At 53.9% G+C, this 16,761-nt stretch overlaps 1 protein-coding gene across 10 annotated transcripts in view; it reads right to left on the bottom strand.

Moving 5' to 3' along the window:
• Positions 1–5,044: 5,044 nt before the first annotated feature.
• The window catches only part of ATP2B3 (ATPase plasma membrane Ca2+ transporting 3), a 65,314-nt gene continuing 53,597 nt past the window's right edge, over positions 5,045–16,761 (bottom strand). For 7 of the 10 annotated variants that reach the window (XM_057301215.1, XM_055106899.2, XM_034950387.2 and 4 more), the window contains one exon: positions 5,045–7,993. In XM_057301215.1, the coding sequence (XP_057157198.1) occupies positions 7,968–7,993 (26 nt within the window). In that variant the 3' untranslated portion in view covers positions 5,045–7,967. Of the gene's footprint in view, positions 7,994–13,077; positions 13,266–16,761 lie in introns of all 10 variants that reach the window. The other 3 variants (XM_034950377.3, XM_034950378.3, XM_034950379.3) reach the window with 1 other exon arrangement.

Below are 16,761 nucleotides of genomic sequence, written 5' to 3'. Positions count from 1 at the left end.
GGGGCCCTCAGAGACTGGTTCCCTCGGAGTGCTCTCAGGTAGAGTGTGTCCCAGCCATCAGGCGGCAGGCCTGGGGTTAGGGAGGATCACTTGCATTCAGAAAAGTGAGTCCTGATCGAAGTTAACTAAAAGTAATGCGTTTTTAAATGTCAAGGTAGCCAGTCTGGATGGGGAGGCTGGAGAAACTCAGAGCTGTGGCCCCCAGCACCCCTCTGACTCCTTGCTCAAAAGCCAGTGGGTAAGAAATAGACCAGTCCAGGAGGCGCTCTCTAGGTCCCCTTTCAGGCTAGACGTACGTTCAGCACGTGGCGTAGGGCCGGGGGACTGGTAGGTTTACACAGGAGGGTGGGCTCTGGCTCCTGCAGGTGTGGGGGCAGGGGTGATGCAGGTCAGGGCAGAGTCTTGCTTGACTTTACAGAGCGACTATGTTCAGTGTCTTCAGAATGAAGTATCTGAGCAGATGTCACAGGCTTCCCTGGTGGGCAGGCTTGCCCCGGCTGACCTGCCCTTCATTTCGTAGAACTCCCCTGTGGGTTTTGATGATTAACTTCTCCTAAATGTGGGCTCCTGCTTTACCTGTTGTAAGCTTTTTAAGACTAATCAGTCAAAGAGCCACATTTATTGAGCAGCTACTGTGTGCCCAGTCCTTGCCTGCGCTCTGGCAACCAGGTGAAACTCCTTGCTTATGTGGAGGGAGAGATGGGAAACAGAATGAGAATGTGTAGCATGGTAGTGAAAAGAGGAAGGAAGAGAAGGTGGCCAGGGCTCAGAAGAATTAATATGGTAAAAATGGCCCTCATGGCCAGGTGTGGTAGCTCACACCTGTAATCCCAGCACTTTGGGAGGCCGAAGCGGGTGGATCACCCGAGGTCAGGAGTTTGTAGACCAGCCTGGCCAACGTGGCAAAACCCCGTCTTTACTAAAAATACAAAAATTAGCCGGACATGGTGGTGGATGCCTGTAATCTCAGCTACTTGGGAGGCTGAGGCAGGAGAATCGCTTGAACCTGGGAGGCGGAGGTTGCAGCGAGCCGAGATCGTGCCACCATACTCCAGCCTGGGCGACAGACGGAGACTCTTATCTTTTTTTTTTTTTTTAAAAAAGAAAATATTCACAAACTCTACGTCTGACAAGGGGTTAATATCCAGAATATATAAGGAATTTAGACAACAGAATAACAACCTAATTTAAAAATGGGCAATAGACCTAAACAGACATTTCTCCAAAGAAGACGTACAAATCGCCAACAGGTATGTGAAAAAATTGCTCAACGTCAGGAATCAGGGAAATGCAAATCAAAACCACATCGAGGATATCACCTCACTTCAATTAGAATGGCTACTATCAAACAAAAGAAAACAAGCTTTGGTGAGGATGTGGAGAAAAGGGAACATTCACACACTACTGGTGGGATATAGTATAGCCACTATGGAAAACAGTATGGATACTCCTCAAACATTTTAAAAATAGGCAGGGGATGGTGGCTCAGGCCTGTCATCCCAGCTCTTTGGGAAGCGGAAGTGGGAGGATCATTTGAGCCCAAGAGTTCAAGACCAGCTTGGGCAACATATGAAGACCTCTTGTCTATTAAAAAAAAAAAAAAATTAGGCCAGGCACTGTGGCTTATGCCTGTATTCCCAGCACTTTGGGAGGCCGAGGCAGGAGGATGGCTTGAGCTCAGCAGTTCGAGACAAGACAAGACAAGACAAAAGACAAGACACAGGAAAGACAAGACAAGACAAAAGACAAGACACAGGAAAGACAAGACAAGACAAAAGACAAGACACAGGAAAGACAAGACAAGACACATTTTAGCATTCAAATACATTTTAACATTCCAAGAAACGAAGAGTGGGTTCTGGAGTTAGACCACTTGGCTGTGAAGGCTGGTTCTATCACCCGTGTATCTTGGGCTAGTTCGTCCACCCCTTTTTCTTTTCTTTTTTCTTTTCCCCTTCCTTCCTTCCCTCCCTCCCTCCCTTTCTTCTTTTCTCCTTCCCTCCCTCCCTCCCTCCCCTCTTCTTTTCTCTTTTCTTTTCTCTCTTTTGCAATCATGGCTCACCACAGCCTTGGCCTCCTGGGCTCATTCGATCCTCCCACCTCAGCCTCCTGAGTAGCTTGGACTACAGGTGTGCACCACCGTGCCTGGCTAATTTTTTATTTTTATTTTTGGTAGAGATGAGGCCTCGCTATGTTGCCCAGGCTGGTCTCAAACTCCTGGACTCAAGCGATCCTCTAACCTTGGCCTCCTAAAGTGCTGGGATTACAGGCGTGAGCCACCATGCCTGGCCCGGTATGTTAAAATGTAAAACCAATAAGGCACATAGTAGTTGCTTGAAATAACAGGCAATCATTGTGGTGGGGAAAATTAGTGCCCGCCAATTCTAGATAGGATCATGTGCTTCATGTTCATCTCTGGAAGTCCAGGGGACACTATAGATGTCACTGTAAGCACTTAAGAGCAAAGGTGTAAACACCATCTATTTTCTCATCTGAACTTCCAGAAAGAAAGGACTCTGAGGTGACAGAATTGCAAGCCGGAAACAGCCTCCGTGCCTATATTTCTTCTGGAACCTAACAGAGCCTCCCACGTGCATTGAACTGTGCTGTGGGTGAGAATAAAGCTGCTTGATTCAGGTATAAGAAAAAAAGAGGGGGAGAGACACAGACAGACACACGCACAGGGAGAGACAGACATGGGAGAAAAACCACACGACAACAGAGGCAGAGGTTGGAGTGAAGCATCTACAAGCCAAGGAATTCCGAGGACGGCTGGCAATGCCCAAAGCTAAGAGGAGGTCCTGGAGCACATTCTGCCCTGGAGCCTTCAGAGGGAGCATGGCCTGCCCATGCCTTGATTTTGGACTTCTGGCCTTCAGAACTGGGAGAGAAGTTTCTGTTGTGAGCAGCCACGGGCCACTCACACACGGGCCTCCCCCAGACCCCTGCGCAAGCCTTTACTCCCAGGACTCAGCTGTTTCACTGAGTTCCGATTTTCCCCTGTGGAACCTGTGTCATGTTTGAAGCAGAAGCTTGTGGACAAGGGATTCACAGACACAAATTTGCGATTCTTTTGGGGTAGCATGATGTCTCTCCATGAAGGGCCAGCTGTCTTGGTATGGACTTTGGCTCAATCTGGACTTACTCATCCTTATGGTTCAGGATGCACTTGGACACCAATGCAGCAAGGACATGCTGCGATTCTTCTGCCTGCTGTTTTTGATTTGTCTTTTCTCTTCTCTTTTCTCTTTTTTCTTTTCTTTTCCTTCTCCTCTTACTCTTCTCTTCTCTTGTCTTCTCTCCTCTCCTCTCCCCTCCCCTCCCCTCCCCTCCCCTCCCCTCCCCTTCCCTTCCCTTCCCTTCCCTTCCCTTCCCTTCCCCTCCCCTCCCCTCCCCTCCCCTCCCTTCCCTTCCCTTCCCTTCTTTTCTTTCCTGACAGAATCTTACTCTGTCACTCAGGCTGGAGTGCAGTGGCGCGATCTCGGCTCACTGCAACCTCCACCTCCTGGGTTCAAGTGATTCTCCTGCCTCAGCCTCCCAAGTAGCTGGGATTACAGGCATGCACCACCAAGCCCGGCTAATTTTTTTATTTTTAGTAGAGAGAGGGTTTCATCATTTTGGCCAGGCTGGTCTCGAACTCCTGACCTCAAGTGATCCCCCACCTCGGCCTCCCAAAGTGCTGGGATTACAGGTGTGAGCCACCGTGCCCGGCCTGATTGGTCTTTTTGCCAGTTTTAGAAGCATGGACTCTGATGCTTTGAATGACTTTGAAGCCATTTTTCTCCTCTCTTGGCAGCCTTCCTGGAAAATGCGTCTTCCGGTGCTGCCAAGTCGAAAAGGGGAAGAGAAGTCCAATGAAATGAGGGGAGTGTGGTCTTAGCGCCATCGCCAGGGTGGTCATTGGCAAGTCTTGGCCACAGGATTGCCTTCCTGGCTCTTCTGGGCTCAAGCAGGGATGGGACCATGGAGCATGGGCGTGCACAGGCACAGGTGTTCAGGGATGCAGCATGTGGATTAAGGGAATGAGTGAAATGGTGGGCTTTCTTCCTGTGGCTTTCGATTAGCAAAGGCGTCTATGATTGGAACCCTCCTGCACTGCTGATGAGAATGGAAAATGGCGGTTTCTCAAAAGGTTCAACCTACAGTTCCCATAGGATCCAGTATTTCCACTGCTGGGTATAGGCCCAAAGGAATGGAAGGCAAGGTCTGGAAGGGCGGTTTGCATACCCATGTTCACTGCAGCATGATCCACAATAGCTGAAATGTGGAAGCAACCTAAATGTCCATGGATGGCTGATTGCATAAGCAAAATGTGGCATATCCAGACAATGGAGTATGATTCACCTTAAAAAGGAAATTCTGACACATGCTTCCACATGGATGATCCTTGAGGACATCATGCTAGTCACAGAAGGGCAAATACTGTAGGATTCCACTTCTATGAGGGGCCTAGAGTGGTCAAATCCATAGAGACAGAAAGTAGAAGATTGGGTGCCAGGGGCTGGGGGGTGGGGATTTGGGGTTGAACGGGGCCAGAGCTTCAGTTTGGGAAGATGAGCAAGTTCTGCGGCTGGATGGTGGTGATGGCTGCACAGCACCGTGAATGTGCTTCTGCCCCTGGACTGCACACTTAAAAATGGTGAACGTGGTACATTTTATGTGATCTGTGTTCTACCACAATAAAAGAAGTGGGGAGCGTGCATGTGTGTCGGGGAGCCTCAAATTCCTGGGCCCAAGGGATCCTCCCGCCTCGGCTTCCCAAAGCGCTGGGATTACAGGACTGAGCCACCGCGCCGTGTACTAGAGGCCCTTTCAAGTCAAGACAGCCGCGGCTCCTGCAGCAGCTGGAGCCCCTCCCACTGGGGGCCTAACATCCCAGCACAACTTCCTCTTCTGCATACACATCCGGCCAGGCTGCTGCACACCCAGGGGAAAGCCCCTCCTGCCCGGGGCTTCTCCAGCTCTGTTAAAGCGGCATGAAGGCACCTTTGTTTTGTTCTGCACAATAATTCACCAAATAATAAATCACACACGTTACCCAGACCAGGATGTAAGGAGCCTTTCATTTTTTTTTATACACAGAAATTTTGGTCTATTCTTTAAGTTAGGAAATTCAACTACAGACTTTAAATTATTACGTATCTGTGATCTTTCTCATTAAGTTTTTTTGTTCATCTTTATAACAGGCAGATAAAAATGTAAAACATATTTATGAACTGAACACAGTTGACCAAGCCATTCCAAGTAATATAATGCTTTATAAAGAGGGGCTTCCCAATGAGACAGGGCCCCCAGCCTTGAAGACTGCAAAAACAAGAGCAAAAGATTCCAGGTCATGGTACACCGTTTCTGAACTCCACACCACAGCACAAAGGTGACCTAGGGACTAAACAATCGACATTTACATTAGGCAACTTTATACAGCAGCAGTGAGGGTTTGCTTTTAATATCTATTGGCCATTGGTCCTATCGGTGTGTCTACGACAGAGAGTGAGAAGAAGCCGGTGAGTGCAGCAGCACGCAGCTCCAATTTCAACGTCTCAAATTTGATTTCTCATTGAAGAACACAAAGACCCTCAACAAATGGAGTTGCCCTTTTTCTTATTATCGTTTAAACAAGGACATCAGGGAACAGTTTACAAATGGGTGACATTCTCAATGTGCCCTTTAGAAAAAAGGGATGGCTTTGAGTTATCTGCAGCTGGCATTTTAAAGTGGGATTTTCTTTTCTAACCGAAATTCTTTTGCCCGAGATTTGACTGCTTCTGCTCAGGGGTGACATGGCATTCATGGGAATAGTGGGGATGACGCCTGCTCCTGTTTGGTTTTGTGTGGATGTCGGTGGAGGTGAGACAAGCCTTCTGAGGGTGCCAGTGCACGTTGGTGGCTTCCATTCCGATCCTCTGTCCCTCAGGTCCCAACTGTCTCCCAGTGGCTGAGCCCCAGGCCCAAACACCTCCCTGCAAAACGTGACACCTGCAAGTGTGGAAGGCAAGGGTCCCCCATGGCATCACTGTGTGGACCTAGGGGCTTCCTCAGGAGGGTGGCAAAAGTCGGGCCCCTCTTTATCCCCTTTGCTCATTTGGGGGAAACTGAGGCTTGGCCACCAGGTGCCCACACTGCCAGGATAGGCTCCCCTCAGGACCTGGTGCCGAGCCACAAATCCATGACTTCATGGCTTAAGCTTGGCCTCTGGACACAAAGACTAGGGTGGGAAGAGTGCTTTGGTGGTGGCACCTCTGATGTCACAGCAGACATCAAGGTGGTCTACCGAGGACTCCTCGGCATTTGCCAAAGCAAACAGTGGGAGTCCATCCAGGTGCTGAGGGGACAGGGTCTGAACTGTGGCTGCGTCCCTGCCGTCACTCTCCCACCACCAGCTCCTCCGGGCTTCTGACGCTCCCTCTCCCTCCATTGGCTTCTTTTGAACTCTTGGCCCTGCCCCCGCCCCCTCGGACCTGTGCTCAGCTGAGGCTGCTCTCTGGACTCTGGGCAGGACCCACAACTCCAAGAGTGCTTCATGCTCTTGAAGGTGGGGGCATGGCCAGGATGAAGGATGTGGAATTGGAGTAGGAACCAAAGAAAGCTGAAAACGAAACTCCCCTTTCACTAACTGGAGGACTCCTTCTCATCAATATTTTGGTTTTTTCCTTTTAGATTAAAATTTCCATTGAAAAGGTTTTCTCCTCTCTGGCAGGGGTCTCAGTGCAAATGCTCCAATTATACCTGCTCCAGACCTGGAGCGCCCCCTCTCGGCCTTCTCCTTGGGAATTTCAGTAGGGCCGGGCAGAGGGCAGGAGCGAAAGGTGGGGGCGGGGTGATGAGGGACAAAAATGGGTTGACCAGAAAGATATTCTTGCAGTCTAGTTCCCTGAAAAAAAAAAAAAAAAACAACCTTGCTACATTCAATAATGAAATTTCCAAATGAAAATGCCTGATAAGAGGAATGCAAATATCATGCCAGTAAATAGTTCCTTATTGAAATATGCATCTGGCCATATATATGTGTGTGTGTACAGATCCACACACATACACATATGTGCATGCACGCACACACATGCGCACTGCGGATGTGCCTAGTTTTTGCAGGGGGCGGGTTGCTTTGTGGCTGCAGGGCCGCTTGCAGGCGGCTCCCTCAGGTGGCACCCTTCACAGGCCTGCAGAGCACTCAACTTTTTTTTTTTTTTTTGCATGAATATGCTGATCTGATTGCCCCTGCATGGGTGCAACAAAAGCTCCCCATAAACCCAAACCAGCCCCCTGCCCACCACACAGCCCAAACGGCAAACACACGGTAAAACGGTAGTTTGTTAAAAAAGAAGCATCAATAGAAAAAAAGGTGGGGAACTCAGCTCTTCGCACTTTCTACTTCTTCTCCTTCCTCCTTTGGACGAAGAACCTTCTCCTCCCCCTTTCTGTCCTCCTCTTCCTCCTTTTCCTCCTCCCTGTCCTCGTCTTCCTCAGTCCGGATGAGGAGCCTGTGGCAGGCTGCACCCTTGTTGAATGGATTTGGGTCCTTGCAAATGCCCTGCCAGAAAGGTCTTCAGCCACCTTAGTTGTTCCCTCGTTTTGCAGGTGTGCAGGTCCCCATATGTGTGTGTGCGTGCATGTGTGCGTGTGACTTCGTGTGAGTCCGAGTGTGCGTGTGCGCATGTGCTGAGACAAGTTCTTGTTAGAGGGACGTCTCCACGCTGTGGAGCGGGCTCCCGGGACTGGAGGAAAACACTGAAGAGGTAGCTGACTTGGTGACATGCGTGGTCAGGTAGATGCCGCTGTCTATGGCGTTGTTGTTCTGGTTGGGGGACGGGGGCGGGGGGGCCCGGAGGCGCTCCTCGTTCTCGTCCACGTCCGTGTCGTCAATGAGCGGGATGTTGTGGGTGTAGTCATTGATCAGAAACTCGGGCGTGGCCATGAAGTTGTGAATGGAGGTCTTGGATTCTGGTTTCTCCAGGCCTTCATAGAGCGAGCTACGGAACGCTTTCACCACCCGGATCTGGAGTGGGAGGTGGAGGGACAGGGCCCGAGGTGGGAGCAGGGAGGGAGGAAAGGAAGGGAAAGGAAAGGAAACGTGGAAGGAAGGTAGGAAGGAAGGAAGGAGACAGTCAGTGGCCGGCTGGTGCTGGTAAGTTCCACCCACATCAATGGCTGGGGGTCATGGCATGAGAAATGTCCACCCATTTGTTGGAGGGCTGCTACGGAATGGGATGGCTCTGCCTGCCTTTGGAAAGAGTTTTCAGGTGTGGGCCTTGGTCTCGTCAACCGATCCGCATGCAGGAAAAGATGGCAGTGTCTTTCTCTAGGCTGAGCTGGGCAGGTATTCTGGAACTTGAGAGTGCTGCACTAGGCTCTTGGCTGTGACCCCGCAGTTCCCTGTCCTGGGGAGACGACTGGCTTTGGTGACCTCTGGGGTCTCTGCCCAATCTGAATTCCAATTTGGTAGAAAAGAAAGATGATTTGAAAAGGAGAGAATGCTGGTGAGTGGGATGTCTTCTCGATCTTACCAGAAAGTCCGAAGTACCTGCTGGTATGAGCAAGTTCCCAGCCTATGGGCACTGCCGGCCTTTCTCGCATGGGTCTCCCTCCATCCCCCAGCTCCCATGGCTGGAGCCGGGACCTGCCATGTCGAGGGTCTCCCTGCGGCTAACTCCACTGGCCACTTCTGCATCTTCGTCTGATTTGATCCCTCAGGGCACTCAACACAGAAGATCATCCCTCTTTCTGGAAACTTCTCATGGCTTCCTGACATTGCCCCTGCCTGGCCCTCTTCCACCTCACCAGCTGCCCTGGCCCCATCTCCTCCACTGCCCTCTCTTCTGTCCCTGGGTGCCCCAGAGCTCTGGCCTGGCTCTGTCCCTCCTCCTCTCTGTCCATACCTCTCCGCCCTGGCCACAGTGCTGGGGCCCATCTGGCTATAACCAGAAACTGTGGCCCAGGCCTGTACTCAGAGCTCCAGGCCAGAGAGCCCAGCAGTCCCCAGCTGGAGGTATCTGAGACCGAAAATGGCCACACTTTTGATTTGCACCCACTAAAGCCTGTCTCTGCTCAGATGCCCCTGTGGCCTCCTCACAGCCCCCGTGTCTGACTGGGTCTGGTTCAATCTGGTGCCCCTGCTCTTCTGACCTCACTCCCCCTGTCCTCTCTCCCGTCTCCTCCTCCATCTTCCAGTCAGGCATTCCAAAACTTGCGTCTCTGCCGCCTCCCGGGCTTCGCTCCGTGTTGTTCCCTGGCCATCCCTCCCCACAGGAGTTTGCAGACCTCAGATCAGCGGAACTTCCCGCATGAAAGAGCTCCCGCTGTGCCCCAGACTCCCCCGGCACAGTGGCCCTCTGCCCCCAGCTGAGCGCACGGCAGCCCTGAAGGCCCCTGACCCTCCGGCAGGGCACTGCTCCAGGAGTGAGCCCTTCCCTCCTCTGGCTTCTCCACCTTGCCTCACGCACTCAAGTCCTTGCTGCCTCTCTTTGCTCCCTGGCCCCTCAGCCTGGGCCCCCTCCTGCTTCTAGAAGCCAGGAGTTGATGGGGAGGCCTCTGCCTGGCCTCGCACAGGCCAGTGTCAGCACAGCCGCCAATGGTAGCTGGCCCACCTTGTACTGCCATCCCTATAGGGGGCAGCAGACGGAGCGCTGAGCTGCCAGGCAGACCCTGGGGTTCATCCAACACCTGTCCACCCCTGCCTATGTGAGCAGGTGGACACATTAGGAGTTCCGAAGCATTTCTGGGGCCAAGGTTCGATCTAGGATTTGGTTTTCTGGATTTAGACAAGGTGTCAGGGCTTGCTCAAGGGCTAACCCCAGCTCTCTGCTAGTTTTGGTTAATAAAATTTTACTGGTTTAAGTTTCATGCTGTAAGGGCACAGTTGTGTCACGGCAGCAGAGACCAGGCCTGGAAAGCTAAAAATATTTCCTCTCGGGCTCTGTATAGGAAAAGTTAGCCGCCCCTTAGTTTAGACAATTAATCACCTTTTTTCGGTGACTTTCTTTCAGCCCTCCAGGGGCTCAGCTAGGCAAAGCACAGTGCTTCGGAATCAGCTGAAATGATGCCAACCTCATCACCTCTCCAGTGCAAAAAGTGAGCCAGGGCCAGGTTTGGTGGTCCACGGCTGTAATTCCAGCACTTTGGGAGGCCGAGCTGGGCTGATCGCTTGAGCTCAGGTGTTTGAGACCAACCTGGGCAACAGAGTGATACTCCCCGTTCCTATTTAAAATAATAATAAAAAAAAGTAAGCCAAAAAGCTCCACATTGGAATTTTCTAGCACCCCATCTGAAATCTGGTTCGGATTTTCTCTGGATTCGGGAAAGCCACATCTGCCAGACGGCAGATGGTCAGCTATTCTCACTCAGGCCTTTATCCCCAGACTGGTTTCTGAATTAGGGGTAACACAGAAATTGAGAATAATTTGACATCTTTAATGAAAAGAAACAGAATTCAGTTTTCGTAGCCAATGCAGATGTTGCCTCATTATTTAGGCCTTTTCTGGTACGGGATTGTGGTGTGGAAGCCGCCTGGGACATCGCCTGCTAAAGCTGTTGCCCATGCCCATCAAGTCACAAAAAGGACAAAATGCTGCAGGCCTTGACCCCAGGGCTGTGTGGGGTGAGATCTCGCTGAGCTGGTGGCCTCATTCAGACCTGGGGCATGTGATCAGGCCAGGCCCCTGCTCAAACCTATGCACAGGTCTCACTGCACCTGGCTCAACTCCAAAGACCTCCATAAAGGACAGCCAGGCCACGGAGCCAGCCCTTCCTTCCAGGCTGGGCTTCTGCTGCTACTGCTACTCCAGTCTCACCGGCTGCTCCAGCATGCCCCTCCCAGATGGCATCTGCCTTGTTTGTGGCTTAACAACAGAGCCTGGCCCAGAGCAGCTGCTCAGCAGACACTTGGGGAATGCACAAGTGACTGAGTGAACCGCTGCAGGATGGAAGGGCTGCCCCCCAACATTCTGCTGTTTGGGGGTGCTAAGCTTGGCTGGAGTCCTGGTGAGTCTGTTACAGCTGACAGTGAGTCAGCTTTCTCCAGGCTCTATTTTCCCTGCATCCTAATCCTGGGCCATTAAACAATGTTTTGGTGTTGGTGTTAAGGTGGGATGTTTTCAGCCCACCCAACACTGAAGGATGCAGTCGATTCCTGGGAGATTGGTTCAATGGAAAGCAGCAAACGTTTCTAAGAGAGGCCCATCCCAGAGGGCTGCACTCCTACCTGGGTGCTCAAGGATGCCCTCCTTCCACCAGCCTGGGTTCACTCTGCCCTCATCTCAGGCTCCTGCACCGCCTCCCGCTCTGCTCCCAGCCCAGGACGCGCCACCCCCCCTACTGCTCCCAAAGGAATCTCATGGCCCCCAGGGCTGTCAATGCTGTCTATAGACCATCAGGCCACCGTAAATACTGCAGATACCAGCTGCACCATGTCCACCTTTTCCTGGACTGCCAGACTTCTGCCCTGGCTGCCTCCCGGGTGTTCCCCCTCGGATGCCTAAGGGACCTCTCAAATTGCAGGAGGCCCGAGGAGGACTCTTATCAGTGCTCCAGCTGAACTCTGCCCACCAGCAGCCTTCCCATCCCAGTGCAGGGCTCTGGCCAAACCTCAGAGGCACTTTGACCCCCTGACCCTATGTACCAGACATCCACGTGTCCTGTGGGCCCTACCCTAACTCAAAAGCATCTTCCACATCTGAGCCTCTCCTCACCTCCATTGCTGCTGCTATGTCCTGCCTGGGGCCCTGGGGTCACATTGGAACCCCAACCCCCACCAGCAAAGCCCTCCATCCTTCCTGTCCCTTCTCTAGGTGGAGTTTCCGAGCTCTCTCCGGCTGCCAAGTCAGACTCTTGGTCCCCCATCTGGCTCTAAACCTTCCAGTAGGCGATGGAACTGGCCCGTGTCCTGACTGTGTGGAAATTCATTGAACTGTACCCCCAAAAGCCCGTTTTACTGTGACAATTTAAAAAGAAAGGAAATGAAAGCACTCTTCAGGGAGAGATGCCCCTAGGAGGGTCAGGTTGGGCTGCAGGACTCCCCATCTCATCCGGGTGAGGCGAGGTGGCTCCCCACTGTGTGTCCCCACCTCCTTGTGTCCTCCTGCTGTCTCCCTCTGCCACATTTCTCCGTTCCCCATCATGGCTGATGGCCCTGAGAGGCCACAGTCCTTTACTCCTCACAGTCCCCCAGCGCTGTCTGACACTGCTCCAGCCCCTCCTCCTCTCCCATCCCTGACACCCGAGGGCCCCTCCTCTGGGTCTAGGTACTCTCTTCTGGCTCTCGGCCTTCCATTCCACCTGTCGGCTAACAGCCTCTCGGCTCCGGCTCCAGACTTGGGCATCTAAGCTGGGTCTCAAACTTAGCAGGCCCAACCCCCCCGGCCCCAGCCCCGTGGCTCCCTTCAAACGCCATCCAGAACCTGCACTTCGCCCCCACCCCTCCATGCCCTTAGCACGGCGGCCCAAAAACCAGAGCATGTCGTGGTCTCCCCCGCTACAAGCCCTCCACTGGCTGTGGCCCTTGGAGCCGGCCCCAGTCTTTCTCACTCTGCCCTCTTTTACCCCTCAGCCTCCGGCACATCCCACCTGGGGACCTTTGCTGTGGCTGCACCCCACACCAGGAAGGCTCCCCTCACTCTTGTCTTCCCCAGCAGCATGGTGCCCACTTCTGCTCCTTCCTTCAAGTGCCCCCTACATCCATCCACCTTTCACTGGAAGGTAATGCCCCTGGGGCAGGGGTCTGTCTGTCTGGCTCGCTGCACCCAGCAGGGGCTCAGTGGACGGGGCTGAATGTCTGGGGCCCACACGGCTTTGCACCAGCCTCCTGTGCTGGCTTCGGCCCTCCCCATAGCTCTTTGCCCACTTTGCAATGCCCAGCCGGCTGGAGCTGTTTCTGAACACCCCACGCAGGGGCTCCCCGGAGCCATGACCCCTGCCCTTTCTGCTGCCTGGCTGGCCTTTCTCCTTCCTCTGAACTTAGCTCAAGTACGCATCCTTAGAGAGGCTGTCCCGGGCAGTTTGTTACCAGCTGCCCAGAGGAGACATGCTGGGTGCTGTGGGCTTGGCCCGGGCTCCCGACTTGCGTGGATGAGCAGTTCTGAGCCTTACACAGGGCGGGTGACGCTGCAGACTGACAAGGCCCATCCCTGGCCACACTGAGCCAAAGCGGAAGGGGTGCAGGTGTGGAGTGCCATGTGCGATGCCACTGCCGGCCAGCTGGAGTGGAGGTGCCCGCCATGTGCATGGGGAGACGTGCCCCTGGTTAGCCTTCAAGTGCTGGAGTTTGCAGTGCAGGGCTGGGGAGGAGGATGAGGGTGGAGAAGGGCCGCAGAAGCAGGGAGACAAGCGAAGGACCGAGAAGAGTAGAAAAAGGAAAGGAAAAGAGAACAATCAAAGCAAAGACTCCTGACCGCAGTGACAACGAAACGACAGAAGCTGTGCCTGACACCTTCTCACTCTTCCTTCTAATTCCTCAAGCAGAAACAAGCCCTATCCTGCTGCCTCTGTGCTGGGCACCAGCCGACCCGAGGGGCTCCATGCTCTCTGCTCAGTCTCAGCCGCTAAGGTTCACAGAACTCGGATGCTTCTGGTCAATTTCCTCCCTACCTATCCACTGCTCAGCACCAACCACTGGTCCAGAACCTTCCTTTGGAGGCAGGGACCTGTCAGCTCCCCAGGCATCTGAGCTTTGAATTTAGAGCAGATTCTGAACACAGCAGCCAGGGAGACCCATGGGGAACTTCTTGTCAAGAACTTTAGGGTTTCCAGGCTCAAAACAACCCCTGTAGGCGTGAAGGTGAATCACAACTTGAAAGCGAGACAAAGGTGTCCTCAAGAGCCTGTGGCAATATGAACCATCAGTCAACTCGGGCAATGAGAAGCCAAGCTCAGATAGCCTGAACACTGAGGAGAAGATGGCTTCGGCCTCACTTCTCTATGTGGGGGAAGAGCAAGGGGAAGGCCCCTTTCTACCCCATGGGGATGTCACATGCTTGAATTAGGAAAAATGAAAATGCAAACTCCACAGCTGGCTCTTTCCCCAAGGAATTGAACCAAAGAACGGAAAAGACAAGACATGGCTCTGTGTGTGTTGGCAAGCCAGAACTGCTTGCAGCTGGCAAGTTTCATGAAAATTGCCTCCCACCTTGTGTGCACACTCATGCCCAGGACCGTGTGAGCCTAGACCTGTGCTCCCAACACCAGCAAGCTGAACTGACCTGGGCGCGGCGAGTCAGTGTCGGGTGGTCGGACTAAAGAGGACCCAGGAGGAAGGCCCAGCTGAGCCCTTGCCTCTGTACTGGCTGAATCCAGCTGCGGGACCTCCAATTAGTCTTGAGAGGTCTCTGGCCCTGGTTCCCAGCTTGGGAGTCCACACTCGGAGTGCCTGATGGGGAGGGCCTTGGACCAGGGGTCCTGGGGTCTGCCCTAGGCTGCGTTCTGGTGCCTACTTTAGGGATTGCCTGGAAGGGCATTCCCCTGTGGTAGGGCCCAGGGTTCCAGGAAAGCCTGGGGCAGGGCTCTTGGGGGAGGGTTGCTACTGCTTCCAGCATGGAGGCAGGGTGCAGACTGTCAAAGATCTGAGAAAAAATGCCAACACACCGTTCCCAGAAACCAGGTAGGGAGGCTTGGCTCAAAGCACATGACCTTCCTGAGAATGGAGCAAACTCCAGAAAACAAGACTCCTTCCACCACGGGGCTGCGAGTGTGGTGAGCATGTCGCCCTGGGCCCTGGAAAGGAGTGTCCAGGGAAAGCCTGGGACTCACGTGGCCCGGTTTGGCCCCTTTGGCCACACGGTTTTCATGTTGCCAAAGCCAATAAAACCAAGCAACTGCTGTGATCTGTTTCCAGCATGATTAACCGGAACTAAACGGCCCGGAGGGACCCCCGGTGGCCACATGGGACCAGACTCATGGCCCGCTGCCTAACCCCTGCTCCTTTGCTGGGCCAGGTCAGGAGGCATCTCAGGAACGACTCCAACAGTAAGCATCTCACACAGGCCTGGTGTGGCACTGCTGGAAGGATAGACTTTGGATGCGTGGCTGGGGTTTGTCTGTGTGTCCCAGTGGAAAACAGACATAAAAGGCCTCTCAAGTGGCTTTGATGGGGCTTTCCAAATGATCGCGCACCCTCCCGTGCCTCCTAGTGGCAGACGTGCAGCCCCCTGTGCCTGCTGCCCTTGGTAGACCCGAGTGACTGAACCAGCTGTCCCTGACCAGCTCTCCGGAATATGGACACCCAACAGGGAGGGTGATACTGTGGCCTCGGTGTGTGAGTGTGTGGTTGGGGCATGGTGTGGGGTAGTCACCAGGCTGGGCAGGGGAGGGGCAGTGGAGGCTGCCTGGAGCTGGGGGTCAGAAGTTGTGGCCGGCACAGTCTGACAATGCATGCAGAGGAGGGATGGGGCCCGTGTTGGGACTCCTGAGTCCAGAAGCAGCAAAGGTGTGGGAGGTTAGACAGGGTGGGGAGGGCTCGAGTGTGTGAGCACTGAGCCCCAGCGATCCCAAATCTCTCGACCCCTCCTAGCCACCCCCTTGCTACTTCCTGCATTGGCCCCAGGGGCACAGGGTGAGGGGATGTCATGCTACCAACCACCGGCCCTTCTCTCTGGAGGACCTGAGGTCCTTAGTAGGAAAGGCTTGGGACGGAGGCAGCTCCAGTGCCCAGAAAGGCCCCAGACTCCTGGTGGGCTGAAAGGCAGCCCGGCCTGGAGCAGGCAAAGAGGATGGGAAACTGTGGGCTTGCCTTAGGAAACCACGTGACTCGACGCCCCTGCAGGCCTAGTTGGGGCAGCCCTCTTGTCTAGGGGAGCTCCGTTACAGCCTTCAGAGCATCTCTCATCCACCAGAAAGTTCCAAGTAGAGGGTGGGCGCTGGTGCTAGTCCCCACTCTGCCAGGCCTGGCTGCTTATGGGACCCAGTGCAGGTCCTGGCCCTTGGGGACAACCTCCTTCCCCTGATCTCTAGGATGAGAGTGCTGGGCTTGGTGATTGCTTGGGGTCCTTGAAGCGTGGAGTGGGGGTTGGGTTCTGAGTTCTAAACCAATCCGCTGCACTGTGATGATGGCAGGAGGTGGTTCTGGCAGGTGGCTTCCAGAAGTGGGCATGTCCTTGGTGTTGCCAGGTCCCCAGCCAGCATCTTCCTCCACGGCAGAGTCTTTTCTGGGATGCTGATGTTCAGCTGGGATGGGCCTCTTCAGAGGGCCCTGCCACCCACCTTCTGCTGGAGCACACAGTGTGCAAGGGACAGCTGCCCTCCTTCTGGCTATCCGCCACTTAGGGCCCCCATGGAATAGCTTGTGAACAGCAGGAGGGGTGGCGTCTCTCCCACTCTACTTACCCGGCACTGCCAGGCTCCGGAGGTGGGGAGGAGGGGGACAGATGGCCATGGAATGAAGGCAGGAAAGAAGTGCTAGGAGCCAAGGAAGAGAGGAGCAAGAGGCTGCCCCAGGGAGGAAGCAGGAGGAATCCAGAGGGAGAAAAGACAGCAGGCCCCACAGAGGCTGGGCTGGACCTGGAGAGGGACAAGGAGCTGGTCCTGGGGTGGGATGAGGCCAGAGCTGTGGAGAAGGCTCGAGGAACGCGTGGAGTGGGGCCGTGGTGGCTGCCTTCCCCTTAACTCAACAAATGGGCAAATGGACAGACAGACAGGAAGCACAGAGAGAGATGGCAAAGAGACATACGGAGGAAGTCAAGGGGGAGGGAGGCGGAGGCACAGCCATGCCCCCTGCTGCCCTCAGCTCCCAGGAAGGAAGGTGCTGGGAGGCCACGAACCATTTCTGGCTTTAACTGACTT

This window comes from Pan paniscus, chromosome X (assembly GCF_029289425.2).
Source record: "Pan paniscus chromosome X, NHGRI_mPanPan1-v2.0_pri, whole genome shotgun sequence".
In the NCBI taxonomy this organism is placed as follows: Eukaryota; Metazoa; Chordata; class Mammalia; order Primates; family Hominidae; genus Pan; species Pan paniscus.
Note: the sequence above shows the minus strand (reverse complement) of the source record. Positions and strands in the feature narration are given on the sequence as shown.